Source organism: Harpegnathos saltator, unplaced genomic scaffold (assembly GCF_003227715.2).
Source record: "Harpegnathos saltator strain DR-91 unplaced genomic scaffold, Hsal_v8.6 scaffold7, whole genome shotgun sequence".
Lineage (NCBI taxonomy): Eukaryota > Metazoa > Arthropoda > Insecta > Hymenoptera > Formicidae > Harpegnathos > Harpegnathos saltator.
Window position 1 is genome coordinate 638,590 of NW_020230537.1, and position 27,813 is coordinate 666,402.

Below are 27,813 nucleotides of genomic sequence, written 5' to 3' on the forward strand. Positions count from 1 at the left end.
TCCTCCGGCATGTGTTGCTGTATAATCACAATAACATATAATTAACACGAAAGTACTCGTTCTCTTGTAACCGCCAGAAACCGTCTTACAATGTCAGAATGAAGTCTTGTTGGAAATTGGAACGCGCGAGGGAGGGATCTCGGAGGGAGGGAACGCCGTAGCGGGAAAGCCGTCATGTTGCTTTAATTTCCTGCCGCCACTTGCAGATGACACCTTAGCAGCATCCTCGTAGAATGTGCGCGAGTTTAGCCGCCCTGGTTCTCGTCTTCATTTTGCATAACCGTTGTGCGTTTCGGCCGCCCGTACCATACGTGGATTCAACAAACACTCGATGTGGCGTTTGAGTCTGGAAGGTTATGGATTGAAGTTTCGGGGTGTGGCATCGTATTCGGCGGCTCGCGAGACGTTACGGGACACGGATCGTGGTGTGATGTCACGTTGAAAGTGCGCTGCACGCGCGCGACGATCGCCGAAAGTTGGCGCGCACGAGATCTCCCTTGGCCGTCATTTTTTTCGCAGACGCGGACGAAGGTCGCCGACACCGTCGCCCCGCGCGAAAGGAGGGTTCAGCCGTTGTACTCCGGCTCAACGTTGACGTCGATACGCGTCGCCGGCGCGCGAAGAATCAAGACGAGAAGCGTATGCGAGAATTATGATCGTGACTATCTCAAATCGCCCCGCGCACTGACACGCGCGCGACCGGTGTACTCGCGTTTGACGCAAGGTAGTTTGGTCGCTACGGGGACGAGGCTGCAGTCCATGAGATCGCGTGTAACGAATCCGACGTGGGATGTTGAGCGCTGTCAGCCCCACTCAGCCCCACGAATACACCGAGATGTCTCGGTTAGCCGACTACTTCGTAGTGGTCGGCTACGACCACGAGAAAGAAAGTGAGTCACCGTCGTCACCGAAATCGTTTCTCATATCGGCATTGGAATAGCGCTTGACCTTTTCCTGTTTTGATTTCATTTTTTATCTTCTCATCCGCATATTCTCATTGCTTCCTTTGATATCGCGCGCTGATAGGTCTCTTCAAAACTGAACTAGATCATACTGTGTGCCATTGGAGTCAAACAAGTGTGTTACTTAACAATGAGAGTTAAAGGAGCAAGAAGTTACAGTACTAGTTCAGCTTGGAAGAATCTATTGCAGTAATGATTATATGTTTAAGTTTTGCAAAGGGAAAGAAAAAGGAGCAAAAGATATTTTTGAATGATTTTGACCGTTTAGTAAGTGTTCTGACAAATGGCACTAATCTCGTGGCGAACCAAGTAGTAAACGATCGATTCCTTAGTTCTGTAGTACAACACAATGTTCTCTGTTTTACTTGAAAGAAACTAAATTGTTTTTAGTACGAAATAGAAAAGCATGTGATATGTTCATATAACACTAGTGTATCACTTGTATATTTATATATTACAGTATACATTATATGTATATACTGATACTTGTATGATGAAATATGTCCATATAATATCGATACGTATTAATGTATGTTTATATATTTTAATTATAGGGGGTGGTGTGAGTAGCGGGATTGTATTACAACGATTTCCAGAAAAAGACTGGCCAGATACATCTTTTATTGAAGGAATAGAATGGGTAAGCCTATCTTTCAACTTATTTCCCTGGGAGAAAGGAATTTGCTGTGACATTACTTTGTTTTTAACATTACTAAAATATTGTTCCTATTATAGTTTTGTCAACCACAAGGTTGGGCCTTGTCAACAGAAAGACAAGAACCACGCTTTTTTGTTTCGATATTAACGGATGTCTATGCGAACCGACATTATTGTGCCTGCATGTGCTTCAATGAAACGGTATCGATTGTGCCAAGTAAACCTGTGGACGAGGAGGAGGATCCTGTGGATGGAGACAGCCGCCCATTGGTCAGGGCAATACCCGCTATTGCACATCATAGCATTATGTACGCACCTAAATGTCTGGTGCTGGTTTCCAGACTCGATTACATAGAAACATTTAGAGTACGTGGATATTTGTATAATAGACATCATTCCCTTTCATCCGTAATTGGTTTGCTTCAACAATGATTTGTCATTCTTACAGAACTGTCTTGGTATCATTTACACAGTATACGTGGAAAATCTTGGTATACCATTAGAGACATTAGTCGGAAATATATTAGGATGTATTCAAGTACCTCCTGCTGGCGGGCCTCAAGTGCGATTCAGCATCGGAGCAGGCGATCGTCAAGCGCTTCAGCCACCAATTAGCCCCTCCCTTCCTATAACTCATACTAGTGTAAATTTATTATTTCAACAATTAGGTAAGGAAACAATAATGATTAAATGATGTATACAATTCACAATGATTCACCTACTTGTTGATGTTTGTTAAATCGTTGATACTATTTCCAGGTATTCGTAATGTGCTAGTATTATTTTGTGCAGTCATGACAGAACACAAGATACTTTTTCACTCTGCCAGTTATTCTCGACTGACCGAAGGGTGTCGCGCCCTGACGGCTTTGATGTATCCGTTTCGATACTCGCACGTTTACATTCCTCTTTTGCCAGCGGCTTTAGTCGAAATACTCAGCACTCCGACCCCGTTCATTATGGGCGTGCATAGCTCGTTGAAGCACGAAGTTGCGGAACTTGTAAGGCATTCTGCATAGAATTACGAAAACATGTTGCTTCCGTTCAAGCGCTCATCTCAAGCGATATCTCTTTGTCCTTCCAGATGGATGTAATAGTCGCCGATCTGGACGGAGGCTCTATAATGGTTCCAGACGGTGTTTCGCTCTCTTTGTTGCCGGAACCGTTGCTCTCGCAGACGCAAGACGCGTTATCCCTAGTATTGCAGCCGGAATTAACGTGCGCCGATTACGCTTTTCCTCCACTCGCTACCAGAGTACCGCATTCGCCGATGCTCGACAAAGAACTCAGAGCGGTGTTCATGCGGGCGTTTGCTCAATTGTTACAAGGATACCGGAGTTGTCTAACGCTGATACGAATACATCCGAAGCCGGTCATAACCTTCCACAAAGCGGCTTTTCTGGGTGAGAGAGGTTTAACGGATTGCGACTTCACCACCAGGGTCTTGGACTGCATGTTTTTTACATCCTTCATCGCGGAGAGAGGCCCGCCATGGCGACCGTGCGACGTGTGGGATGAGTTGTACAGTAATCTAAGTGATCAGCTGAAGCAGGAAGCGCAGGATCACAGAATCATCCTGATGCACATCCAGGAGCTGGCGCAGCAACTCTACATGAACGAAAACCCGAATCCGCAGCCATACGTGCAGAAGATCCTGAAGCCTCCCGAGGGCGCGTTCGCGAGGATCCATCAACCTCTTTTACCGCGCATCAACGTCGAGCAAGTGCAAGTGATCATCGATGAGGGTCTCGCGAAGAACAATCTTAAGGTCAGACTATCATCGTTGCGGCCGGTTCAGCCGCGTATCGTGCCGATGGGTCCACACATTTCATTCGTCCACGATACCAGACATCTAGTCAGCAACTCCGCTCGCAGGCTGGAAGTATTGCGCAATTGTATCAACTGCATATTCGAGAACAAAATCTCAGACGCTCGTAAGACATTTCCCGCCGTCTTGCGGGCCCTGAAGAGTAAGGCCGCTCGTTTGGCGCTCTGCATGGAATTGTCTCAGCATGTGGTAGGCAACAAGGCCATGCTGGAGCATCAGCAATTCGACCTGGTGGTGCGTCTGATGAACTGCGCGCTGCAGGACGACTCGTCGATGGACGAGCACGGAGTCGCGGCCGCGCTGTTGCCGCTCGCCACCGCATTCTGCAGGAAGCTGTGCACCGGGGTGATACAGTTCGCGTATACCTGCATCCAGGAGCACCCAGTCTGGCAGAACCAACAGTTCTGGGAGGACGCGTTCTACCTGGATGTGCAAAAAGACATCAAACGCTTGTATTTGCCGGGCGACAATTCACCTGCCAGACCAATCAACGACGTCATCCTGAGCCCCATCAGTCCGCGTGACGGCAAAGAGTTTCCGTATCGAGATCGATACTCCATTTATCAGGCTCAAGAATCGTCGGCGCTGGAGATCGCCGCGGACCAGATGCGAATCTGGCCGTCTATCGACCCCGAGAAGCAGAAGGAGCTCGTCAACAGCGAGGAGAGCACCATGTACAGCCAGGCTATCCACTACGCCAACAGGATGGTCTACCTGCTAGTGCCATTGGACATCGGCTCGAAGACGCATCGTCAAGACAACGTGTACGACGAGGAGCGCGCCAGCAACAGCATCACGAACAGCGTGGCGAGCGACAGCGGCGATGCCGAGTCCGGATTCGAGGAGACTGACCCCGGCGAGACTGGTAGTGCCGTTATCCGCATGGTCTCGCGATTCGTGGACCGTGTCTGCACGGAGGGTGGTGTGAGCGCCGAGCATGTGAGGTGTCTGCATCAAATGGTGCCGGGTGTCGTCCATATGCACATCGAGACGCTCGAGGCGGTCCACAGGGAGAGCAAGAGATTACCACCGATACAGAAGCCGAAGATTCTAACGCCCAACATGCTGCCGGGCGAGGAAGTGATAATGGACGGCTTGCGCGTTTATCTTCTCCCGGATGGCAGGGAGGAGGGCTCCGCTGGGCTGCCGAAGATACCGCCGTTGTTGCCGGCCGAGGGTGCGATCTTCCTGACGAATTACAGGATCGTGTTCAAGGGTATACCATGCGACCCGTTCGCCTGCGAACAACTGGTCGTTCGGGCATTTCCCGTGACGTCCTTGACCAAGGAGAAGCGGGTCGCTGTGCAGCACTTGGCGCACTTGGATCAGTGTCTGCAGGAGGGCCTGCAGCTACGCTCCTGCACATTCCAGCTGATCAAGCTGGCATTTGACGAAGAGGTCACGCCGGAGAACATCGACACCCTGAGGAAACTGGTGCACAAGGCGCGGTATCCGCCGCACATCTTCCACCATTTCGCGTTCAACGGTCACGTCCTAGTAACGCAGACAGCCCATCACAAGGGCAAGGAGAAGAACGCCACGCTGAAGGGTTTCGCGAAGAAGACGCTGCTGAAGACCGCGAGGAAGGCTGGTTTCAAGCCCAAGCAGTCGTCCAAGAGGCAGAAGTACGTGTTACCGAACATGAATCTCATTAGCAACAATAAATACATGACATCGCCCGGCCGCATGAGCCTGCCGATGACCGACAATAATGATCTCAGCCATGACGATGATCTCAGCATAGACGACTTCGAGATACCGGGCATGATGTCGCAGCCACCGACCGACGCGAAGACGTTGGAACGTCTGTCCGAGCGCAGTTACGTGCGTGATTGGTATCGGCTCGGTCTCTACACGAACGGGCTGCACAACAACCGTCGCAACGAGCCCTTCCGACTGTCCTCGGTCAACTGCGCCTACATGATGTGCCGGAGTTACCCCGCGCTCCTGATCGTGCCAACTTCCGTGTCGGACGAGAGCATCCGACGGTTCTGCAGGCTCTACCGCCACAGCAGACTGCCCGTCGTCACCTGGAGGCATCCGCGAACGAAAGCCTTGTTGATCAGAGGCGCCGGTTACCATGGGAAAGGCGTGATGGGTATGTTGAAGGCACACCCGACATCGAGCAGTAACCTGAAGACCACGTCGTCGGAGACCACGTCCTCCTTGGAGCAGGAAAAGTATATGATGGCTCTCGTGGCGGTGACGCCGCTTTCCGTGTTGCGACAAGGTTCCGCCTGGGGTATGTCCGACAGTTCCCTCAGCATAGATTCGTTGCTGCTGGCGGCCGAGGATCGTAACGCCACTCCGGAACAATCGCGACGCAATCCGTTCAACAAGCCGCTCGGCACTCTCGGCTCGTCGGGCGGCAAGGGCCCGAAGAATTTCGGCCGGTGGGGCTCTTTGAAGGACAAGAGGCACAACTCGTCGCAGGCCTCTCTGACCTCGGTTCACCAGCGCGGCACCGTCAGACACTCCGCGGACTCTGACAGCGGCACGGAATGCGTCCACACCTTCCAGCGCGCCGCTCTTTATATCCTGGGAGAGAAGGCGCACATGAAGGGCGTTAAGGCGGAGTCGACTCCCAAGACGGATTTTATCCCGGTGGAGTACTACGACGTCAGGCACACGAAGGCTGCTTTCAAGAAGCTCATGCGGGCTTGTGTGCCAAGCTCGCCGAACGTGGAGCCCGACCAGAGCTTCTACAGACTTATCGAGAGTTCGGAATGGCTGCAGCAGTTGCAGAATCTCATGCAGCTGGCGGGTGCGGTCATAGACTTGATGGACATGCAGGGCTCCTCGGTGGCCGTCTGCCTGGAAGACGGCTGGGACACCACGACCACTGTGTGCTCCGTGGCGCAAGTGTGCCTCGATCCTCATTACAGGACGATCGAAGGCTTCAGGACTCTCATCGAGAAGGAGTGGCTCGGTTTCGGCCACCGATTCGGCCACAGGAGCAATCTCGCCGCGAATTCGCAGACCACGAACTTCACACCTACATTCCTTCAGTTCCTGGACATTGTGCATCAGGTACAGAAGCAGTTCCCGCTGGCGTTCGAGTTCAACGAGTACTACCTGAAGTTCCTGGCTTACCACTCGGTGTCCTGCCGCTTCCGCACTTTCTTGTTAGACTGCGAGTTCGACAGAGTGGAGTGCGGTATCACCGCCATCGAGGACAAGAGAGGTTCCTTGACGAGTCATCACAAGGGCGTAGACACCGGCAGCGACGATGAAACGATCTACCCGGGTGGCAGACTGGCCGGCACCAACACCGGCTGCAACCTCGGCCAGAGCATCTTCGACTATATCGAGAAGCAGCATGCACGATGCCCGTTGTTTTACAACTTCATGTACACGCCCAACACGGAGTATCCCGTCCTGAGGCCGGTCCGACATCTGCCGAACCTCGATATCTGGCAGTTCTACCTGGAGGAGGAGCTGGCGCATGGTCCGGCCTACGACTTGGAAGTGCTGCAACAGGATTCCCAACAGGAGGAGGAAGCTGAGGCTGCGGACGGCGTGGTCAAGAGTAATCGTAAAATAGTTACTCAGGGGTGAGTATCTCTTAACGACCGAGAAACATCGCGAAATGCTTCGTTTCGCTTCTTCGGATTCGTCGGCACTGCGTCCTCCTTCATGGATTTGTTTCCCGGGCCAAAACAAGCACGAACCAAGCGCCGCTTTTAATCATTTTTCGCCCTCAGACGTCAGACATGTTATTCTTATTGGGTAAATTTTATAATCATCCACAGTAGTTTGTCCAGATATAAATTATAATGTAAAGAGTGTTTATTATTTTAATACGAATAAAAGACTCGTATCGATTGCGAATGAAAGTCGTGATCGTCTAGCCGAATTTCAGAAGTGGATTTCAAGAAATGAAAGAAGTTCACAGTGGTAATTTTTATAAAGTTTTACCCTCCCAAATTCATGAAGGAGACTTCCGGCACCGACCGGAATGTATTTCTGCAGACTATTTAGAATATGGAATTACGGATTACGATTTCTTTTAGATACGACGGAGTGAGCACGATGGTACCCGACCAATTCTCGCATCTCTTAGAAGAGATCCACAAACTGGAGACTGAGCTAGGTCATTTGCCGCAGAAATGGAAAGTGCTATGGGACAAACTCGAGTTGCCGAACACCGATTCGCTCGCTGTAAGTCAGCACTCGAATTGAATTGATCATCCTCATCCTTTAACGACATATGATTGCCGTTCCTTATGGTTATTGTAATTAACATTGTATGTATTCATCATTGATTCTTCTTTCTGTAGCGGCACGCGTCGTTCAGCACGGCGCTCGTGCGGTATCACGGTCGACTGACTCACAAACGATCCACCCTGGAACTGCTGTTACGCGGCAAGCTCGCGGGCGGAAGTACCACCGGAAACGAGGGTTCTGTTTACGCACATCCGCATAGGTAACGCATAGGTCACTCTTCAGTTTCAATTGTTCAGACTAGTTGTACACGTCTCACTAACGTGCTACCGTTTGCCGCAGATTCGAGAGACTAGACTCCGCGACCCCGACCCATTGTGACGCGTGTTCCGGGGTGTTATGGGGGCCTGTGAAGGCCGGGTTAAGATGTATCGACTGCGGCCACGTGTGTCACGACAAGTGTGCCGACGCCGTGCCGAAAAATTGCACCAAGTACAAGGCTGTGACGGATAATCTCCAAACTCACACACTTACGAGAAGTGGCGGAGACAACGGAAGCGTGAACTCAAGTACACCTTTGTTCTTCCACCGATATAATTAAGCTATCGAGCAATTTCCACAGTCACGTCGTTGCTTTGCACATGTTACATTGCCTTTAAAGCTGTTTCTTTCTCTAAAAAGATATATATTAATTGTATACTCTTTTGCGCTACTTCTACATTGATTAAATGTTCGTTATATGTTGTATCAATTACTTTGTGTTACTTGGTATTATTATATTACTCTATTACTATATTCTTTTGTAATTGCAGGCGTAACGACTATACAAACTTCTTCTCAGCAATATTATGAGCAATTCTCGAGCAACGTGGCGGAGAACAGGACACACGAAGGCTATCTTTATAAGCGGGGAGCCCTTTTGAAAGGTTGGAAGCAGAGATGGTTTGTACTAGATTCCATAAAGCATCAACTGAGATATTATGATGCAGTGGAGGATTCACACTGTAAAGGATACATAGGTATGTGATGGAAACAAGACGATTAATGTAGGAGAACAATTTAAAAAATACAACATGTGGACAAAAATACGTATTGGTCAAAATTACACGTTGCAGATCTGGCCGAGGTGGTATCTGTTACTCCAGCTGCGCCGATGCCTGGACCACCAAAGAAAACAGACGATAAATCATTCTTTGATGTAAGTATATATCTTATCTCAGTGAGAGAAATATTTTGCAAAAATGGGTGAAATTTTCATTAATCTTGAATTGGGATTCAAATGCAACGTTTCAAGTTGTCAACTTGGCTGTATATATATGTATATATATATATATATATATTCTTTTTTTTTCACTTGTGAGTCTCATTTTTGCAAAATGCTATCCCAATGTAATTTGTGATGCGTTGTAGCGTACGATATATTCATCCTCTTTACAGCTCCGTACAAATAGACGGACATACAATTTCTGTGCTGCTGATGCAGCCACCGCACAGGAATGGATCGAGAAAGTTCAAGCGTGCTTACAATAGTGTGCCGCAGAGTTTGATCATAGTACTAATTTGAAATTCTGGATGTGACTGATATAGAGAGTAAAAGATTTTAATTTTGTTACATAATATTGTATAGTCTAATTGTATGCGTCATAGACTGCATTAACATCGCTTTAAGTATTTAAAAACGCAAACTCGTTGGACTGAAAATAGTATCATAAATTAAATATGATACAACCATATCCTTGATATATAGCCTTAGTATGTGAATATAATGTACATTGTGATTGCGTAATTATGTTAAATTTTTATTTAGTTGGAAGAAAAGAGATATCGCTATATGGTGTGTAGCGTCGTAAGATTTCTTTTCTGTTTGATATATTTTTTAATGTTTAAATTATGACGGAGTATAAGGAGAACGTAGTTATTTTTTGTATATCCACATATATGTGTGTGTGTGTGTATATATATATACACATATATACACATACACACCCACACATACAAGTAGTCTCAGGATTATTGCAGATTCTATCGGCTATAAATTTTTTGGGCAAGATGCAATCGGTTTTTCTTTAACGAAAGCATACTGTATTATAAAGAAGTAAAAATTAAAAATATTACGTCGTAGTTTTTAAGGGGCATAAATAAATTTTATCATTTGCTTTGACCTCAAGTAGATTTTATTTTAATACAGATTTTAGTTACTATTTGATATTCGCTACTTGATATTTGAAAGGTTGTGAGTTAAAAAATAATATGCGATTAAATTTTTATATTTATAGACAAATTCCAAATTTATTAAGAAATCTAAATTGAAAATTCGGTGAAATTGAGACATTCTATATATAAATATATGATAGTTGCATGTAACGCTATTGTAATTAATATTACTATATTCGATATGTTGCAACCTTGTCTGTTAAAAGTGTTAAGATCTAAACAAATACGAGAAAGATAATTTCTCTCTAAAATATGTTAAAAATATCTCATTACTACCTGCCATGCTGACAGAAAAATTAAATTGATACGAGTGAATTTGGAGTATCTTTTACTATGGTTAAAGATTTTGTACCTCAGAGACAACATTAGTACTACAATTACAATCTTGTTCAATTAAATATTAGAACTTAACTATATATTGGATTATACACATACTACTTTGTCTTTTTAAGTCATAATATTTAAACTTGAAAAATATCAGTGAATTTTTAAGTACCATTGAGAATAAGTGATAATCGGAAGAAAAAAGAACTTATATAAAAATACTACAAAAATTCTGTATAGTATATTTCTAATATTGCTCTTGAATTTTTTTTTAAAGAAGCATTTGGATTTAGTGTACTGAAAAGGAGCATAAAATTAAAAACTAGGAGTTTGAATAAAAAATTTGACTGTTAAATAAAATTGAATCAGTTAACTTTTGAGGGATTTGCTGGATGAAGATGAAAAGATTAAATTGATGCATAGATTAATTTTATAATTATACATTTATAATACTCGAGAGATGTGTTTGCAAGTACATCGTTCTTAATTAGTGCTAATATACATCAAAAGCAAAAAAGTATACATATTTATATATTTGTATATATTATTCGCTGAAGTCTTCCTCGTCACTAAAGTATTTATTTTTCTTATAGCGTTTCTTTGATAAGCTTGAACTTTCTTTTCTGTCGTGTCCGTCTATCACTTCCTCGTGTCTATTCTCCATTTCAAACCTTCTTTGCTACAATATTACAATCTTGAATTATTTTTTCTGAGTTAACTTTTATAGTTTCTAATTGAAAATATAAATTGTATGATTATACCTCGAGTGCAATTACTGCACTTAATGTTTCAGGTTCTTCCTTAAAATCATCTTCAATGTTATCATTATCGTACTTTGGCTTCTTTGGCATCTCGTCACTGTCACTGTCATAATGATTCGTGTCACATTTCTCCTGTTTCATATTTTTATTTCGTATCTTTGCTCTTTTTGGCGGTAATTTTCTGGGACCTAACATATTGTTACTGCAACAATACGACAAGTGTCCTTCTTGTCCACATTCATAACATTGTGATTTATCTGGGTAGTACCTACGACGTGTAAATTCATTGCTGCGACCATTGTCGACAGCTATCGAACTTTTTACAATGCGTCCGCCTAGCTAGTATCATCAGAAGAATAATTATGTGAACGACTTTTATTAATATTAATTGGAATTAATTGACGATTACACATATCTGCCTTTCTCTAAAGATAGAATAGAGAAAAGGTATAAAAACGAATTGATTGAATATATTTTTATTGAAATTTGTAGTGTGACCTTTAAACTAAACATTTACCAAAATTAAATAAAATTAAACCTTACTTCTGTGTTATTAAGTGTGCTTGCACAACGTACGGCATCTTCTCGGTTGAAAAATAATACAAAAGCAACACCGCGACTAAGTCGCGTTATTCTGTCCTTTAAAATTGTTACTCTGAAAATAAACAATATAATATGTGCGTAACATAAAAAATTATTTCAGCGTTAATAATACTCACTTGACAATCTTTCCGTAATCTTTTAACAATTGATGTACATCATTATTGGTTAAGCAAAAAGGTAAATTTGCTATATAAACAGTCGATTTACTTGGAATATGATCACTCATAGTTTTTTAAAATTCGCTATAATAAACCATAAAAAATGTTTCAACATAAGATCGAAGTTAGATAGTCTTTTATTTAATTCAATATGAAAAAAAGAATATTCCAATAAATTTTTATTATTTTACATGCATGGAACTGCATGTAAAAAATACTTTGTGTACGCTTTTTTACTGATTAATAACTTATGATGAAATATCTGTATCTACAACCTAACTGTGGACAGACATTTCTTAAACTTATGATACCATTTAATCGAACTGTCTGCATCAGTGCAGAAACTGTGCATTATTAGAATGACGTCACATCAGAAGTCTGTTCTTTAGGCTGTGTTTCGATATTCACTGCCAGCATTGAAATTCTATAGTATACGTGACACAAACTAGATATTTATATAAACAATTGGTCTGTTCTTTTTAAATGCACTACTGAACTGGTGCAATAAGTTAAAGTGAGAAAAAATATAGTTGTCTCATTCTAACTTATTGCACTAATTTCGCAGTGCAGTTAGAAAGAACAGACCAACGGGCTGCGTTCCGAAATTTACTGCCAGTACTAAAAATACATTTGTGTCACATAACTACAGAATTTCAGTGCTGGCAGTGAATATCGGAACGCATCCATGGGCTGTCGTGATTGCCCTATTTTTCCTATATTGCGGTAATGGACATGAAAAGCGCCGCCAGGGGCCAAATGGCAAAAAATCGAAACATTAAGTAAATTCCCGATTGTAAAAGAGAAAGAAAGAGAGAGACAGAATATCATACGTTGCTCTGCTTTATCCATGTTTAGCAAAACACAAAACTATTTTTAGCACAGTAAAGAAGAACTATTAGCAGATATAGACCGGTATTCATAGACAGATACCCCGTAGCCAATGAAACAATTTGTACAGCATCTAAAGATAAACTTAAGACAGTCTTAAATATCACTGAGCTCACATATGTTATTAAAGTACTGGGAATCGCCATTTGGTCATTAGCGGCACTTTTTATGTTCACTGAAAAGCAAAACGGTTTCGACAGTTTTTTTTTTAGTGACATGGGTAATCCGTGAAGTTGAGAATTTGAAAATCATTTACGCGAGAGAGAGAGAGAGAGAGAGAGAGAGAGAGAGAGAGAGAGAGAGAGAGACCCGTGATTTTTTGTTTTGTGCAGTTTGGTTAAGCAGTGATTCTCAAATTCATAATTACACGGATTACTGATATCAGAAAAAAACTGTCGAAACCGTTTTGCTTTCCAGTGTTCATTACATCGGTAAACGGTCAACTGGCAGTCGATGGCCGGTATTATAGTCAAATCTTATATTTAAGTCTTATATTTAAGATTGTCTTAAGTTTCGTTCTGATATTCACTGCCAGCACTGAAAAGACATAGTTCGTGTCACGTATATTATAGATTTTTAGTGCTGGCAGTGAATATCGGAACACAGCCTTTATCTTCAGATGCTGTACAAATTACTTCATTGGCTACGGGGTATCTGAAAGTGAACTTAAGACAATCTTAAATATAAGCCTCGATATATTTCAGCGGTCTGAATGTAAGAATTTAATGCTAAAGACTAAAGCTCTAAATACAATGCCAGGCAACAGGCAATAAGAATAAAAATAGACCAATCACAATAGATTATTCTTGTAATAGCCGATTGTGATTGGTCTATTTTTATTCTTATTGCCTGTTGCCTGGCATTGTGTTTAGGGCTTAATGGGTATTCTACAATAAGCTATTAGTTATAACACATAAGAAAATAAACCGATCAGAATCCTCCAATCTATAAATAAAGAATTCCGACTGGTTTATTTTCTTATGTGTTATAACTAATAGCTTATTCTAGAAAGGCCATAATAGTTACTAATCGCTCAGTGAGCGCTTTATTCTCTGAGTGCTACCCATGTTTATATAGTCAAAGTCGTATTTCGATTTGAAAGACATAAGACAATTTTATTTATACAATGGCCGGAGATGGCGAATTAGTTGTATTATGCAGAGGTGTATACGAAGAGAATGATGAGCAGAATGCGTATGTGAAAGCGCTGAAAGCAGCCGGTTATACTTGCGAATTTTTACGAACTTTGCGATTCGAATTTGTAAATAAGTCGGAGTTGCGGAAGTGGTTATCCATGGCACATGATTATAGTGGTAATATATTAATATATAAAATTTCAATATCATTTATTATGTATTTGCATCTTACAAATTTATATTTTAGGTTTGATACTAACCAGCCTTCGTACAGTTGAAGCTATTGCACTTGCAGTCGATGAGGATACAAGCATTTTGGACCATTGGAAGAAACTACCTGCATACTGTGTGGGGCCTGCAACAGAATCTCTAGCTCAGAGTCAACTTGGATTGCAATGTTGTATCGGTGGCCAATTGGGTAATTCCCAAGAATTGGCTGAGAAAATTGCTCTCGATATAAAGAAGGACTCGAAACCATTATTTTATCCGTGTAGTGAGATTGCACGTGGGACTATTACAGATATTCTCCGTGCCTGTAATATTACAATGCACAAGCTTGTGGTTTATAAAACTTTAGAGTGCGAATCTCTAGGAGAGGATTTAGTAAAGATTCTCAAAAAATATGTTGATCATCCTAAGATGTTTGTTTTTTTCAGTCCATCTATAGCAGAATATTTTGCTGCACAACTTAAAAAAAATTTTTATTCTATCATGGAAATAAAAGCAGTGGCTATAGGTTCTGTTACAAGGCTTGCAATGTACCATTATGGTTTCAATTTATTTGCAGTTGCAAAGAAACCTGAACCAGCAGCCTTAGTAGAAGCAATTACAATAGCAAAGTCTGTAGTAGATGCTCGTGAATATGTTGTGGCTGCTGACTATGTACGAATAAAATAGCTTGAATAATACCTTATATAAAAATGTTTTAACATTCTTATAATCTGCCAATTACTTAGATGATAGACTATATCTTGCTACTTTTATACCATATTTAAATTATTATATTGCTGTATTTTATTATATTAATTATAGTTATATTTATTATATTAATTGCTGTAGTATATGTACTTGATAATGATCATATATATAATATACATACCTGCACATGTACAAGATATGTAGCAGAATTATAAGTCATTACATGTATAAGTATATATATATATATATATATATACTTACTATATTGGATCTATGCATAATTCCGTAGCGAAATTCTGACAGATGTCGTTCGCAGTTGTTTTCCCGCTCGCACATGTCAAACATATGAAGTGTCATACATTAAGTGAAAGCTGAAATTTGTGCCAACATTTTAAGAAAGTATTCATCAAGATCCGTGACGTATACGAAGTTTAATTATATTTTGAACACGAAAGGAAAAAACGTGTATTTTCGGTGCATTCGCTTTTTTATTTCCGAAAAGGCAAAAACGCGTTGCAAACTCACAAAAAGACATGCGCCATGTACGAAGAGAATGCCGTAAGCGAAAGTGTATATCGGAAGTGGTTTGCGAAATTTCGTTGCAGAGATTTTGATCTCCAAGATGCTCCTCGCTCTGGTCGGCCAGTCACTACTGATGTCGATCAAATCAAGGCTTTAATCGACTCCGACCGGCATTTGACGACTACAGAGATCGGACATAACCTCAACATTGACCAATCGACTGTTTCGAGATATTTACGGAAGCTTGGGATGGTAAACAAGCTTGATGTTTGGGTGCCGCACGAACTGAGTGAAAAGAATTTAATGGACCGAATTTCTGCTTGCGATTTGTTGCTCAAACGCCATCAAAACGAACCATTTTTAAAGCGGATGATCACTGGCGATCAAAAGTGGATTGTCTACTCTGAGGAGGCTGCTCAGACGGTCGCAAAGGCTGGATTACACCCGAAGAAGATCATGCTCTGTATCTGGTGGGATTGGAAAGGAATCGTCTACTATGAGCTGCTGCCACCTAACGATTGATTCGACCAAGTACTGCTCACAACTGGCCAAATTAAAGCGAATAATCGATCAGAAGCGACCCCAATTGGGGAACAGAAAGGGCGTAGGTGGCTGTGTTCCACCAGGACAACGTTAGGCCACACGTTTCTTTGATAACCCGGTAAAAGTTATTGCGGCTTGGGTGGGATGTTTTGGCGCACCCACCGTGCACAGTCCGGACCTTGCACCTTCAGGCTATCACTTGTTCCAGACACTACAGAAGAATTTGAATAATAAAACCGTCAGTTCCCTGAACGCCCTCAAAAACCACTTGGATGACTTCTTTGCCCAAAGATCTTAGGACTTCTATGAAAGAAGGATAATGAAGCTTGTGGAGAGATAGCAGAAAGTCATTGAATAGAATGGAACATATTTAGTTGATTAAAATCGCATTTTTTGCTAAATATTTTGCGTTTGAAATTTATTCGATTTTCGCTATGGAATTATGCACAGACCCAATATATAATATCTTATAACACACACACACACACACACAACAGCTTTGACTCTCAGTTTGCAACTTTTGTGGCATTTCAGTCTGCAACAGATAACAGGTAATCTCTTGTAAAATGACGAAAAACTGCTATTTATGAATTTATGCACACATACATACGCACTCAACAATCTTGATAATTAGTATTTGTAAAATATTTTATTTCATATTGTCAATCATTTAACTCAATCTAAATCATATATATATATGTATATATATATATATATATATATATATTACATAAATACATCACAATACATGTTAACAAAAAAAAATAGAAATACTTAAACTCTTGATGGCCTAATCAGATAATGTTGTTAAGAGAAATTTTATCGAATTCAGTACCTGCTGTGGTTTACAACATTACCAAGAAGGCACGAAATATCGGAGCCCACAATCGCGGATTGATTCGCATAATAAGGCTGTGGGGGGTTTCCACCGTTCTTGTACTTCATTTGTATCGCGGTTTCGTAATCAGGCGCCGGCCTGTACGATGGTAACAATGCGCGTAAATTATTTATATCCGTTGACGAGACTGACACAACGGCAGGATACGGCGACGTCGAGAGATCGTTGTAGCTTGTCCATCGCGTGTGGTTGTCTACAGTTCGATTATCCAAGTTTACGGACATCGCTTGTTCGCCGGAATCGTTTGTATCGTTATCCTGAAATTATATCAACGCGTTCAGTAACAGAAGTTGACGCATTTCCCGACATATACTTTTCTTATAGTTGCACAAGTTACGCACGTAATAGCCGTTAGATCTTTCCAGTGTACGGCGTTCTTGATATTGCATGTAAAATGTATGCTGTGCTATACATAGTCGCCATATATATTTCGCATCGCGAGATTCCGTGAATACAAATTGTTTCGCCTCTTCGCCCTCCAGTTGACATTCTATTCTAAAGGTCTTTTTGTGGTTTATGACATTGCTGATGTCTCTCCATCTGCAAGACATACATTATCCATTTGTTTCAAATATACAGCAATGTTTTTGGCGCGTTAGCACACACGCATTCACAGTAAAATAACCTGTAAAATTGTGTGGTTTGTGTGCTGGGATAGGCCACCATGATTCCATTGACAGAGATTCCAAGAATAACTTTGTTATTACCGCTATCCTGAAACATACATGAGTTGATTAAGATTTGGAGCAACAGAAACGTGAAATAATTGAAAGTACTTGTACTATTTTTACTTTGGCAGTAAATGTTTCATTGCCATATCCTTCTAGCTGCATCACAGATGAGATGTATAGTTCCTCTGCAGTACTTTGTGCAACATTAGCAAGACTCCTATACTGACATATCGCTGTATGTAAAAGGGAATCTTGCCCGCCTGGCTCTGTCTTAATTACATCCTAAATACAGAATACATCATGTGATCACTGTGACACACTTTCCAATTGGACCAATCTAATAGTAAAAGCCAATGTTACATTTGCAAAGAAGACACACTGCTTGAAATAATCGATTGTGTGTTTCTCTGTGCTGTAATCTCCAAATTCAGCCTGCATCGAGTAGCCCACTAATAAACAAGCCTGTCTGGAGTTACAATGTATTTTTTCCTCTAATATATCATTCTTCAATTGAAGATAATAATGAAGCCTAAGAAAAGGTGATTTGATAATATATAATAAGCTAATATAAAATAAGATAAATAATGTAAAATTATACTATAATTATCTCAGAATTTGTATTTCTCAAGTTAAACTTACCTTGTTATGTCATCTTGAATGAATTGGATGTCTGTGATATAATGCATAACTCTTAAATAAAGTGTAAAGCTCTTGGCATCCTTTTCCAGTTGTTTCTTCAAAGGCTTGTCCATGTCTATCCATCGTAGAGATGGTGTACCATGACAACAGATATAGCGTAAGCCAAAAAATTCTGGCTGCCCCAATCCTATACGCTGTGTCACATTATTTAGGCATTCTTGTCCGCTGCTGTCAATACTGAGTGTGCATTCTATAGAGGAGCTATCTAACAGCTCGACACAAATTACGTATTGATTCTTGGATACGACATTGTACTGCCTACTTTTCTTCAAGTGAAACTTGAATGGCATTTTAGCAACCTTGGGAAACTGAAAGAAAAATATACGTCATATGCAGGTAATTTAATGGCAAATATGAATAATAATACGATTTGTAGGTTAGATGTCGATATAATGTTTGTAACTATGCCGAACGTCACTACTAGTTATAACCGTGCAATACTACAACATCATTTTATGCTGTGTTATATACACTTGTATCGCAACAAATTAAAATAACAATACCTCTCGTTAGTTTCGCCACGCATATGTAGATTCACGCGATATCTCAGAATATCGATCATTCACTCACTCACTCACTTTCCCGTATGAGCAACACTCGACTGCGGATACGTGTACCAGATAAACGCGCGTATTTTGACAGTTATTCTTTGACAGATCACTATCAACACCCATATTAGTCAAGATTGCGAGTATTCGAGCTCATCCGACTGATTCATTCGCGATGAACGCAGTCGTGGATAAGCGTCGATACCGAGCGCTACCTCACTGACAGAGTATCGATGCCGGAATATATCGAGACACTGAGAACAAAGTATCGAGAATTTCTGGTATCGGGTGGATGTCCCACAGCTGGTTTTACAGCCTACGGCAGACGGTTCGAAGGTTCGAACACGATGACGGCCGCTACGCGTAGCAGTCTGACAGGTCGCTGTCAATAATGAAAAGAAGGAGTATCGTTCGACGTCTGTACGCGCCCGCGCCCACCCGCTCACGCCTACCGAATGCTGATAAGAAGCTACAATAGATCCGAATAGATCCCCGCCGTTCTGGATCCCCGCTCTGTGTCACATGTTCCACACGCGAGTAAAATGAGCATTCTGCGAAAGAGGTAAAGCAGCCGAATATACGATAAGCCGAGAGAGACACACAGCTGTTTTCTCGTAGTTGATAATGAAAGGAATATTTGCAGATTGAACGAGTTCGACGATGTTCTCAATACGGACGAGATAGACATGATCAGCCTCAGTAAAATATGTTTTCATGGTGTGTATGTGTGTGTGTGTGCGCGCGCGTGCACGTTCGCTATACAATTTACTCCTTATTTTGTCCTCTTATCAGTCTGTCACAGTGGTTTTAATGTTTCATTTTATTTTAGGTCTATTCTTTTCAGCTAAATTATCATTGCACCGGAACCTTATTCCTTCTCCCTTTAACGCTAAGTCATATACTTGTTCTACTCTAAAGCAAAATGTGCAATCTGATTCAGCTAAAAGGAATAGACCTTTTGTCTCGGCCTCTGTTGATAATTGAATTTTTCTTTTTCTCATAGGCATCCCAGATGAGGGTGGTCTAAGGCCTTTATGCTGGAAGTTGTTGCTCAACTATTTACCACCAACTAGATCGAGTTGGTCAGAGACTTTAAACCGCAAAAGAGAGTTGTACAATACATTTATCGGTAAGAAAATTGTACAGGTCACTTGACTATTTTAAAGCTTATGTGTGATGATATACCTGCCCATTGCAGAAGATCTCATTGTTATGCCTGGAGAATCGAATACGGATGATAAAGAAAGAGTTGATGTGACATTACATGACCACCCTCTCAACTTAAACCCAGATAGTAAGTGGCAAACGTACTTCAAGGATAACGAGGTTCTGCTTCAAATTGACAAAGATGTCAGGTGAGTGTTGAAGTGTGTTGACTGTAATTCTGCAAAGCAACAAAAATAAGAAGTAAGTGTTAAACTGTAAATACACAGACGACTGTGTCCAGACATATCATTTTTTCAACAAGGCACTGACTATCCATGTCAGAAAATAGTGAGCGCTAATGGTCAGCAACGTTTACATCACAGAGTTCAACATACAGTGCTGAAAAGCGCAAATGTTGAAAGAAAAGGATTAGGAGTGACCAAGGTAATGAACTGCAAGCATACTGTAAAGGTCCCTCCCGCTCAATTCCTTACTAAATTTATTAACTTGATTCTGTTTATCTTTGTCCTTGTGTTGACGTGGAAAGCAGCAGGTATTATAAACGATGCAAGTGGAGTAAATATGTTCTACTAAGCTAGTGTACTCTGAAAACTCGTTTTTCATTCTATTTTTATATATTGCACGTAAACACACAGAGTGTACATGCGAGGTAGTTCCATGACATTCTACGGACATGTCTCGTTATATCGTGTCGCATCTACACTTTATCTTCTAGATAGCGGTCTCTGTCAGAAAGGCCACGGAAGATTACGCGCCATTGGCCGAAGGTGGTGAGGCGCATTGGGAGGTGTTGGAGAGAATACTCTTTCTATATGCCAAATTAAATCCCGGTCAAGGTTACGTGCAGGGCATGAACGAGATAGTTGGACCTATATATCATGCGTTCGCCTGCGATCCGGATCAGGCGTGGAGAGGTGTGAATGTTACGATATGCAAACGAAAAAAATAAAACGAGAAAGTAAAAAGTAAAAGTTGCACTTTATGAGATGCTCGTGCTTTTGTTTCTTTCAGAACACGCCGAGGCCGACACCTTTTTCTGTTTCACCAATCTGATGGGCGAGATCCGCGATTTCTTCATAAAGACGTTAGACGAAGCCGAATTTGGCATCAATTCGATGATGAGTAAATTGACGAATCAAGTGAAGACCAACGATCCCGAGGTTTGGATGCGTCTGCATCAGCAGGAACTGTGCCCGCAATATTACAGCTTTAGGTATAACTTTAGCGTGTCGATGAATATCGTCGTCGAGGACAGCGTTGGGCATTAATCGATTGAAATTTTGGCTGACTCTAACAATGAGAGTTAACATCGAGTGCAATCACATATAATTATGGTTTAATTTTAATCGGCTTTACATTACTTTGATTTGATTAATTATACACTGGTTGATAATTAATTTCATCGGTCGATTACGTCATTCATAATTATATATGATGATTGGTTAATTGAATCGCTGATTGTTTTAGTCAACTAATATTTTTCTTAACGATTAACATTCAACGCTGATTGAAAGCTGCGTTCGCTTTGGACTCTCTCGGGCTAGAAACATTATTCTACCTTCCTTCGGCATGCACGAGCGATAAATAAAGATAGAATGAAAGAAAGAAAGATAGAATAAAGATAGAATTATCAGCGCAAAAGCATCCGAATTGTTATTACTCGTCATTGTTATTATTTTCTCGCTTGTGATACAAGATGGCTGACGCTTCTCCTCTCGCAAGAGTTTCCGTTGCCAGACGTCATGAGAATATGGGACTCGCTGTTCGCCGACGAGGACAGATTCAGTTTCCTCATACATATCTGCTGTGCCATGATCTTGTGAGTAAGATATCCCGTCGTATATCTCTGCAACGCTAAGCCTTTTTGTCGTTTTCTCAGCATCTCTGTGCTCCGTTTTTTTTTTCAGACTATTGAGGGACCAGCTGCTGGCTGGTGATTTTGCTACGAATGTTAAACTTTTGCAGGTGAGAGCCGAATACGCTTCGTAATGTATGATTTGTGCGTTGCAAATTCAACCACGAGCATGTTCCTCTTTATGTCTTTTTCAAATGAGAAACGACTGAGAGGTGTCGCGATAATGCATTCCAGAATTTTCCATCGATGGATATCCAGATCGTGCTCTCTAAGGCTGCTGCCCTGGCGGGCAAGATTTTATAGTCTTCCCAATGGTCGCAAATTATTTTCCGAGGCGTCAAGAGATTGACTTTTCCCAGACGCCGAGATCGTGATTTTCTTCCTACGTTGGCACGCGATATATCATGGACGCATCGTTCGCGTGAGGAGAGAGAGACCCGATGAGATATGATAAGATATGTATTGTAACATAATGTCAATCGCATAGACATCGGAGGCTCATTAGGAGGTAATTATTAGCATTTTTTGTTGTATCGAGCATTTTTAGCAGTTGTGTGTGCGGCACATACACACACACACGCACACACACACACACACACACACACACACACACACACACACACACACACACACACACACACACACACACACATATTACATACATACACTAACTCAAGCAGCTCAAACTCGTCGGCTGGTTATATATCTCGCGATAAGGCGAGCGAAATATCAAGATCTGTATACAGCGTTTCTCGTCACGTGTTAACTCTTTTCGATACATTTGAGATGTCGTATTTGTACATACATATATAACGTTTACGTCGGAAAGTAACACGCAATACATACACTCGCGCACGCGCATGCGCATACAAGAGGCTGAAGATTTTGGAAATACGAATTTACAAGAAAGCGCGCGAGTGAATTTTCATCGCAATTTCTTCGACGGCAGGTAATGATCGGTAACGACAGGCTTGATCGTTCAGGTTGAGCAGGGTAGACGATTTCTAAACTCTCTCCCGGTCGTCCTGTCACGACGACGCGGATTACGCAATAATCGCATCACAGTAGAGATTTAATGTACCGTTTGTATACGCGCTACAATAACGACGTGTAACGCATATATAGAAATAAAAATCTACTACATTTTGTAACCTTATTTTTATAATAAAAAGCGCGTCGCTCATGTGTGAGAGATCCACGTTTATAAAATAAAGGGAAAAATGTTATCAGCTCCGCCGCCAGCGCGCGCTGTGTCTTTTCTTTTTTCTGCGTCACCCATCACCTTGTCTCCAGCCGGAACGTCTGTGCGATTAGATTAACGCGCGAGCGATCGCCGACGGAGACCATCGACGACGGGCTCGAGCAAAAGGAAACGCGAAATCAAACAGCCGCTCTTCATTCCACTCGCGAAGGACGTTCCAGCGCGACGATCATTATTGGATTAATAAAGCCGTCGCCGCCGCCGCCGCCGCGTTCCCGAGCAGAATAAACCGAATTTCTGGATTTTATTTCATCCCGTCTCACACAGCGGTGAGTAGAATGATTGACCCGGACGACGGCGGGAATATTAATCAGGATACCGTTTCAGTTATTCGCGCCGCGGCGAGCGTCTCTGCCAGCCTGCGTGACGCGATGAATGCGCACTGGGAATGATTATCAAAGGCTGACGAGCCGAAAAAGGAAAATTACGCGTGTCTATCGTGGCCGAGAGGTAACGCGTTACTTGTTCGCTGTTACCGTTATGAGTTACTTTTTTTTTTTTTTTCCGGTAACGACGGTAAGGTAAGGATATTCTTTCTTTCTTTTTTTCTTCTTTAGTAACGGTAGGGTGATTACAGTTTTTCGTAACGCTATGATTATTATTTTTATTGTTACTTTGTACGTGTAAAACACGTGTGCGGGACAAGCGACAAGGAGTCGCGAAAGAGAAGCCTTCGAAAAACGCGATCGAAGAAAGGAAATTTAATAATGAATTAATGTAAATTATATCAACTCGTTATCTTTAAGATGACGACAACTGTAACAAGTTATCTTTCGAAGTCGTGGACGAATTTTCTAAAGATTTTCTAAAAAAATGTTCTCTAGATTTCCTCAAGTGGAAAGAGATTGGGCGACAGCTAAGACATTCGAACGTTATCGAGAAAATCGCATACATTCCTCGTTTTATATTACAGAAATTACAGAAGAGGGCTAAAAATAACGCACAGTCCTGCGTATAAATGGAGCAGAAATAGAATATTACGCGAGCCCACAGCGGGCCCACCGCCGCGACCTCGGCGATCTCCTTTATCACCGACGGCCACCGACGTGTTTTGTCGGGGTGAGTAAGGGTCCTGCCGCCGTACCCCTCGAATCCCGAGCCCCGGTGTGGCGAATCGCTGTCGTATCTCGAGATTTTGAGGATAGGCGCGCGCGCCGCCCCGAATACCGAATATAAAAATCGTGCAAGGTCCCGCAGAAAGAGAGAGAGAGAGAGAGAGAGAGAGAGAGAAACGCGCGTGGGTGGACTTTTATGGCGGTTGATTACCTGATTTATAATCTCAGTTCGCGGGCTCGTCCTTTCGGACTCGACTCACTTCGGCGACGGCGGTCGGGCCCGATCGGGAGGAGTGCGGAAGATCGTCGTGTTGCTTGCGAAAACGAAATCGTGGATACGAGCTCGACATTTTTCACTCGACCCGGTGAGTCGCTCGCGCGAAATACAGCGAGTAATTCAATGAAAATCGCGAATCGGAGAGAAGGAATCCCTGTCTATTTTACTCTCGCATTGTATTTTTCTCTGCTTTCTCCTCGATTCATTTTTTCCTCCCTTACAAGCGTAAAGAATGTTCGCCAGGATCGTAATTACTCGTAATACGAACTCGTAATACGAACAGCGGATTACGACATCATTTCCGACGACTTAGTAATTAGTAATAAGTAATTAGTAATAATTGTAGGATTCAGCGCGTGAATGTTAAAAGCGCGAGCGAAGAGCGAAGGGATCGCCAAAGCGACCGCCATCACAGCAGCACAGCAGAGCGCCCGCTGCGAGAGGATCGTGATTCCTCGGCTGCGATTGCCTCGCCGCGCGATTACAGTCTCAGCGCCGCGCACTTTTACCCCGTTGTATCTATCCGTCTGTCTACCTGCGCGATACAAGTGCGGATGACAAGTAGCGCGGCCGTAAAACAACGATCTGCCGGCAATCAGAGAGATTTAACGAGGGGTTGCGGGACGGGGGGCGGGGGGACGGGGGGCTCTGAAGCCGTACAAAAACTAGGCGACGGTAGTTACCTACCGTAAACACGCCCCCGTCATTAAGGACGAGGGACTCGAGACTGAGCACCTCGTATCGCGGCCGTATCATCCCTACCGTCGCGCGTCGCCGCCATGCCGGCGCGCTGCCTTTTCGGCTAATCAGAGAATCGCGAATTTTATGATCGGATGCGCGGATGCGATCGTTAAGGGATCATCAGCGGTGCGCGCGCTCGGCGAGAGGACGGCTGCCGTCCGCTCCTGGTAGGTGGAGACTCGACGTCGGAGACTCATCAGACCGAGCGCGTACCGCCCGGGGACGCAGCGAGGTCCTTTTATTGATCCCTCCCGTGGGATCGGCTCTCTTCCGCCGAAAACATCGGCGGCTGTAATTAATTGTTAGCGAGCCGCGTGTCCGAAACGCGGGTTAACACAAGTCGACCGCCGAGTCGGCCGTATCTGGCAGTCCATCGTTCATCCGTGAGTGACGGTTTTAGTGGACCGATTAGCTATGATTTTATTAGCTATTTATAGGAGGAATGTCGAAGAGAGGAGGCGGGGGGAGAACAAAGTATCGCTAACCCGTTTCCTCGGCACATGTTTGTCACGATCCGTGATCGAGGGGCCAATACTTTTCAATGCTATACGAGGAATAGAACGTGAAAATCTTGTACTGTACTGCCTCTGAATCCGTAAACAATTAGGAGAAGAAGTGAATACTTTTCAGTGCGAAAGTTCGCATTTAAAAACTATCGATTGCGATTGAATGCAAGGCATATTTGAAATGAGTTGAATCTTTCTTGAATACGAAGCATTCACCACTGCTGTCTCGCATTCAGCGCGGTGAAATTTAATGGGAGCCCAATACTTGTCAATCCCTTTCTTCGGATCAGAAAGCAGCAGAATTCAGACGTATTCAAAATGTCAATGCTTTTCAATACACGTTTCAATTCGACATTTTACACAGGGTGATAAGAGACGTATTAATCTATTTCGTTGATTTATTTCACCTTAGCGAAACAAACGCGAAACAACGTTGTCGTGAAATAAACGACGATAATAGGCGATACTTAGCGCGAATTTCTACAGAGCGATTGAGAAGTCGGAAGCCAAGGACAGAATTCGGGCCGCGGACGGAAGATTCGAACCGAGACTTCAAGCAACTTAGGCATAATCTTCAGTGAATTCAGCCTGGCGATGAACGCGTTAAAGTATCATCCCACGATGAGGAAATCCCACTTAACACCACGGCCGCAAGATTCGCAGAGCCTCGAGAATCGAATTGACGGCTCGACAAACTTCCCACGTCAGTCCCGGCGAGGAGAGGTGACACACTCGCAGCCACGAAGTTGACGAATGTGCCAGGATCCGGCGAGGATGACTGGCGGATCGTACGACTAGCTAGCATTCCCAGCGGTGGTCGGCCGGTGCTCGGCCGAGCTCGGCCGGGATTGATGGATCCTGACCTCTCAAAGGAGGCTGCTTCGGCACGCCTTTCGGAATATGATAGATTCGTGCGTGACCTAATACGGACTTGGGAATCGCGAGGGAATACCAATCGCCTCGCCGCGGCGCAGCGCGGCGCGGCACGTTCGCGCCGGCGAACGCCTGGGACGTTTAAAGGATCCTCCATGCTCCATGTACTCAGTCTTCGATACCGGAATCGGTATCGTCCGTCTGCGCGGTATCCCGAGTAAACGATTCGTCAAAGTTTCCCAACGCACCGCGGCTTCCACCGATTCCCTTCCCCCGCCTCCTGCTCGTCGAACCGCTTGACCATCCAGCGACGGCTCTTACCTGATGTAAGGACGCTGTCATGGACGCGCGACATCAAGCAGTGTTTACAGTTAATTCCTCGTGCCGCGCCGCGCGCGCGCACGCGTATGCTATGTCTCTCTCTCTCTCTCTCTCTCTCTCTCTCTCTCTCTCTCTCTCTCTCTCTCTCTTCTATTCGTTGGTGGTCCGGCGTATCAAAGATCTCAATCATTTATTTGTGTCGGTGGATACACTCAGCGTCCGCGTCTACCTGTCGTTTCGTGCATTGTACGTGATTTTACCTCTCTCATGCCGGGGACGCGTCACGACGTTACAAGTCGGTTTTATATTGCCGTACGTCGTCCCATTACATAATAAGTCGATGCCGTCCGGCACCGCGAGAGAGCCGATCCCGTAGATTATCGGCATTCGAGATCGATGGACGTCTACACCGACAACCGTCGCCGCGATCGCCGCGCGATCGATCTCCAGGGAGGAGATCCCCTTTGGTCTCGCCGCCATTCATCCCTCCTCCCGTGGATGCGGGCCTCGTTTCCGCCCGCGACGTCCGGTTGTGCGACGCGAAATACGGCCCAAGCGCGAGAAGAGGCAACCTAGGAAGAAGAGACACACAATGCACACCCAACCCACACACGTGTACACACACACACACACACACACACGCACGCACCACCGCTCGAGTGGTTCATCCGTCGGAATCGGAACTGCCTCCTTCGAGATTCGAACGATTGCAACGGACGCTCCTCCCGCGAACCTGCTTGTGCACAGACACGAACACACGAACACACACACGCGAGATATCTCGGAATTCAAAGCGAGCTCGCCGGTGAAAATTTCGCGCACGAGGCCGCCCCTCTTCGCTCTCGTCCGAATGAAACGCATATCGCGCGATAACGAAATCCTCACATCCCATCCCCCCTTCCCCCCTCCTCCGCTCGGTCCTGGCCCGGCGTGCGTTACGGCGGGCACCCTAGTGGAGTTTAGCGATCTCTAATGAACTGCTAGCCCGTTAGTTAGCTCGGCTCTCTCTCTCTCTCTCTCTCTCTCTCTCTCTCTCTCTCTCTCTCTCTCTCTCTCTCTCTGTCTCTCTCGCTGCAGCTAGCCAGGCCGCGTCGTGTACGTGGCGGGTGTACACATAGTACCTAGTATGTACCTACGTACACATACGCCAATCCGCCGCCTCTCCCGAGCGAGGGGGGAGAGGGCGGCGGGGAAAGGGAGGAACGGGCTTTGAAATGCGGAGCGCGGTACGTACACGTAGATACAAATAAATCCTGTTAGCTA

General features: G+C 43.6%; 5 protein-coding genes across 7 annotated transcripts; 3 read left to right on the forward strand and 2 right to left on the reverse strand.

The window, feature by feature from the left end:
* Nucleotides 1-69: 69 nt before the first annotated feature.
* Nucleotides 70-10,344, forward strand: Sbf (SET domain binding factor). Its single transcript, XM_011151952.3, has 12 exons — nt 70-890; nt 1,517-1,602; nt 1,698-1,985; nt 2,068-2,287; nt 2,379-2,620; nt 2,704-7,001; nt 7,461-7,608; nt 7,728-7,873; nt 7,954-8,180; nt 8,424-8,630; nt 8,727-8,809; nt 9,049-10,344. The coding sequence occupies exons 1-12, from the start codon at nt 791-793 to the stop codon at nt 9,139-9,141; spliced, it is 6,138 nt and encodes a 2,045-aa protein (XP_011150254.1). The 5' UTR covers nt 70-790; the 3' UTR covers nt 9,142-10,344.
* A 229-nt stretch (nt 10,345-10,573) lies between these two features.
* LOC105189682 (zinc finger CCHC-type and RNA-binding motif-containing protein 1) lies at nt 10,574-11,786 on the reverse strand. The gene is made up of 4 exons (XM_011151953.3): nt 11,630-11,786; nt 11,454-11,565; nt 10,911-11,249; nt 10,574-10,828 (listed from the first exon to the last, which is right to left on the reverse strand). The coding sequence occupies exons 1-4, from the start codon at nt 11,737-11,739 to the stop codon at nt 10,694-10,696; spliced, it is 696 nt and encodes a 231-aa protein (XP_011150255.1). The 5' UTR covers nt 11,740-11,786; the 3' UTR covers nt 10,574-10,693.
* Nucleotides 11,787-13,449: 1,663 nt separating this feature from the next.
* Nucleotides 13,450-14,687, forward strand: Uros1 (Uroporphyrinogen III synthase 1). The gene is made up of 2 exons (XM_011151954.3): nt 13,450-13,872; nt 13,943-14,687. Exons 1-2 carry the CDS (start codon nt 13,686-13,688, stop codon nt 14,590-14,592), a joined length of 837 nt encoding a protein of 278 aa, XP_011150256.1. The 5' UTR covers nt 13,450-13,685; the 3' UTR covers nt 14,593-14,687.
* Nucleotides 14,688-16,423: 1,736 nt separating this feature from the next.
* Pez (protein tyrosine phosphatase non-receptor pez) lies at nt 16,424-18,678 on the reverse strand. Its single transcript, XM_011151956.3, has 7 exons — nt 18,450-18,678; nt 17,887-18,254; nt 17,608-17,776; nt 17,368-17,529; nt 17,202-17,290; nt 16,918-17,116; nt 16,424-16,833 (listed from the first exon to the last, which is right to left on the reverse strand). The coding sequence occupies exons 2-7, from the start codon at nt 18,234-18,236 to the stop codon at nt 16,507-16,509; spliced, it is 1,296 nt and encodes a 431-aa protein (XP_011150258.1). The 5' UTR covers nt 18,237-18,254; nt 18,450-18,678; the 3' UTR covers nt 16,424-16,506.
* A 20-nt stretch (nt 18,679-18,698) lies between these two features.
* Nucleotides 18,699-22,771, forward strand: LOC105189685 (TBC1 domain family member 13). 3 transcript variants are annotated; one of them, XM_025305521.1, is made up of 11 exons: nt 18,699-19,056; nt 19,138-19,211; nt 19,498-19,623; nt 19,693-19,849; nt 19,928-20,084; nt 20,188-20,193; nt 20,377-20,575; nt 20,673-20,874; nt 21,358-21,480; nt 21,569-21,626; nt 21,751-22,771. In XM_025305521.1, exons 1-11 carry the CDS (start codon nt 19,037-19,039, stop codon nt 21,817-21,819), a joined length of 1,191 nt encoding a protein of 396 aa, XP_025161306.1. In that variant the 5' UTR covers nt 18,699-19,036; the 3' UTR covers nt 21,820-22,771. The 3 variants fall into 3 exon arrangements, with proteins under 3 accessions (XP_025161306.1, XP_011150257.1, XP_019700020.1); XM_019844461.2 differs by having other exon boundaries at nt 18,983-19,056; nt 20,191-20,193; XM_011151955.2 differs by lacking the exon at nt 20,188-20,193 and having other exon boundaries at nt 21,751-22,770.
* Nucleotides 22,772-27,813: the final 5,042 nt, after the last annotated feature.

Excerpts from the sequence above, each read along its gene's own strand:
- Sbf (XM_011151952.3), top strand. The coding sequence starts at position 791 with ATGTTGAGCGCTGTCAGCCCCACTCAGCCCCACGAATACACCGAGATG. Across the intron at positions 891-1,516 it reads CTACGACCACGAGAAAGAAA|GGGGTGGTGTGAGTAGCGGG; the intron begins GTGAGTCACCGT and ends TTTTAATTATAG. Across the intron at positions 1,986-2,067 it reads ATTACATAGAAACATTTAGA|AACTGTCTTGGTATCATTTA; the intron begins GTACGTGGATAT and ends TCATTCTTACAG.
- Uros1 (XM_011151954.3), top strand. The coding sequence starts at position 13,686 with ATGGCCGGAGATGGCGAATTAGTTGTATTATGCAGAGGTGTATACGAA. Across the intron at positions 13,873-13,942 it reads CATGGCACATGATTATAGTG|GTTTGATACTAACCAGCCTT; the intron begins GTAATATATTAA and ends TTTATATTTTAG.
- Pez (XM_011151956.3), bottom strand. The coding sequence starts at position 18,236 with ATGCCATTCAAGTTTCACTTGAAGAAAAGTAGGCAGTACAATGTCGTA. Across the intron at positions 17,530-17,607 it reads AGTGTGTCTTCTTTGCAAAT|GATGTAATTAAGACAGAGCC; the intron begins GTAACATTGGCT and ends TTCTGTATTTAG. Across the intron at positions 17,291-17,367 it reads ATGAAACATTTACTGCCAAA|GATAGCGGTAATAACAAAGT; the intron begins GTAAAAATAGTA and ends TGTATGTTTCAG.
- LOC105189682 (XM_011151953.3), bottom strand. The coding sequence starts at position 11,739 with ATGAGTGATCATATTCCAAGTAAATCGACTGTTTATATAGCAAATTTA. Across the intron at positions 11,250-11,453 it reads GCACACTTAATAACACAGAA|CTAGGCGGACGCATTGTAAA; the intron begins GTAAGGTTTAAT and ends TGATGATACTAG. Across the intron at positions 10,829-10,910 it reads GTGCAGTAATTGCACTCGAG|CAAAGAAGGTTTGAAATGGA; the intron begins GTATAATCATAC and ends GTAATATTGTAG.
- LOC105189685 (XM_025305521.1), top strand. The coding sequence starts at position 19,037 with ATGAGCATTCTGCGAAAGAG. Across the intron at positions 19,057-19,137 it reads ATGAGCATTCTGCGAAAGAG|ATTGAACGAGTTCGACGATG; the intron begins GTAAAGCAGCCG and ends GAATATTTGCAG. Across the intron at positions 21,481-21,568 it reads ATCTGCTGTGCCATGATCTT|ACTATTGAGGGACCAGCTGC; the intron begins GTGAGTAAGATA and ends TTTTTTTTTCAG.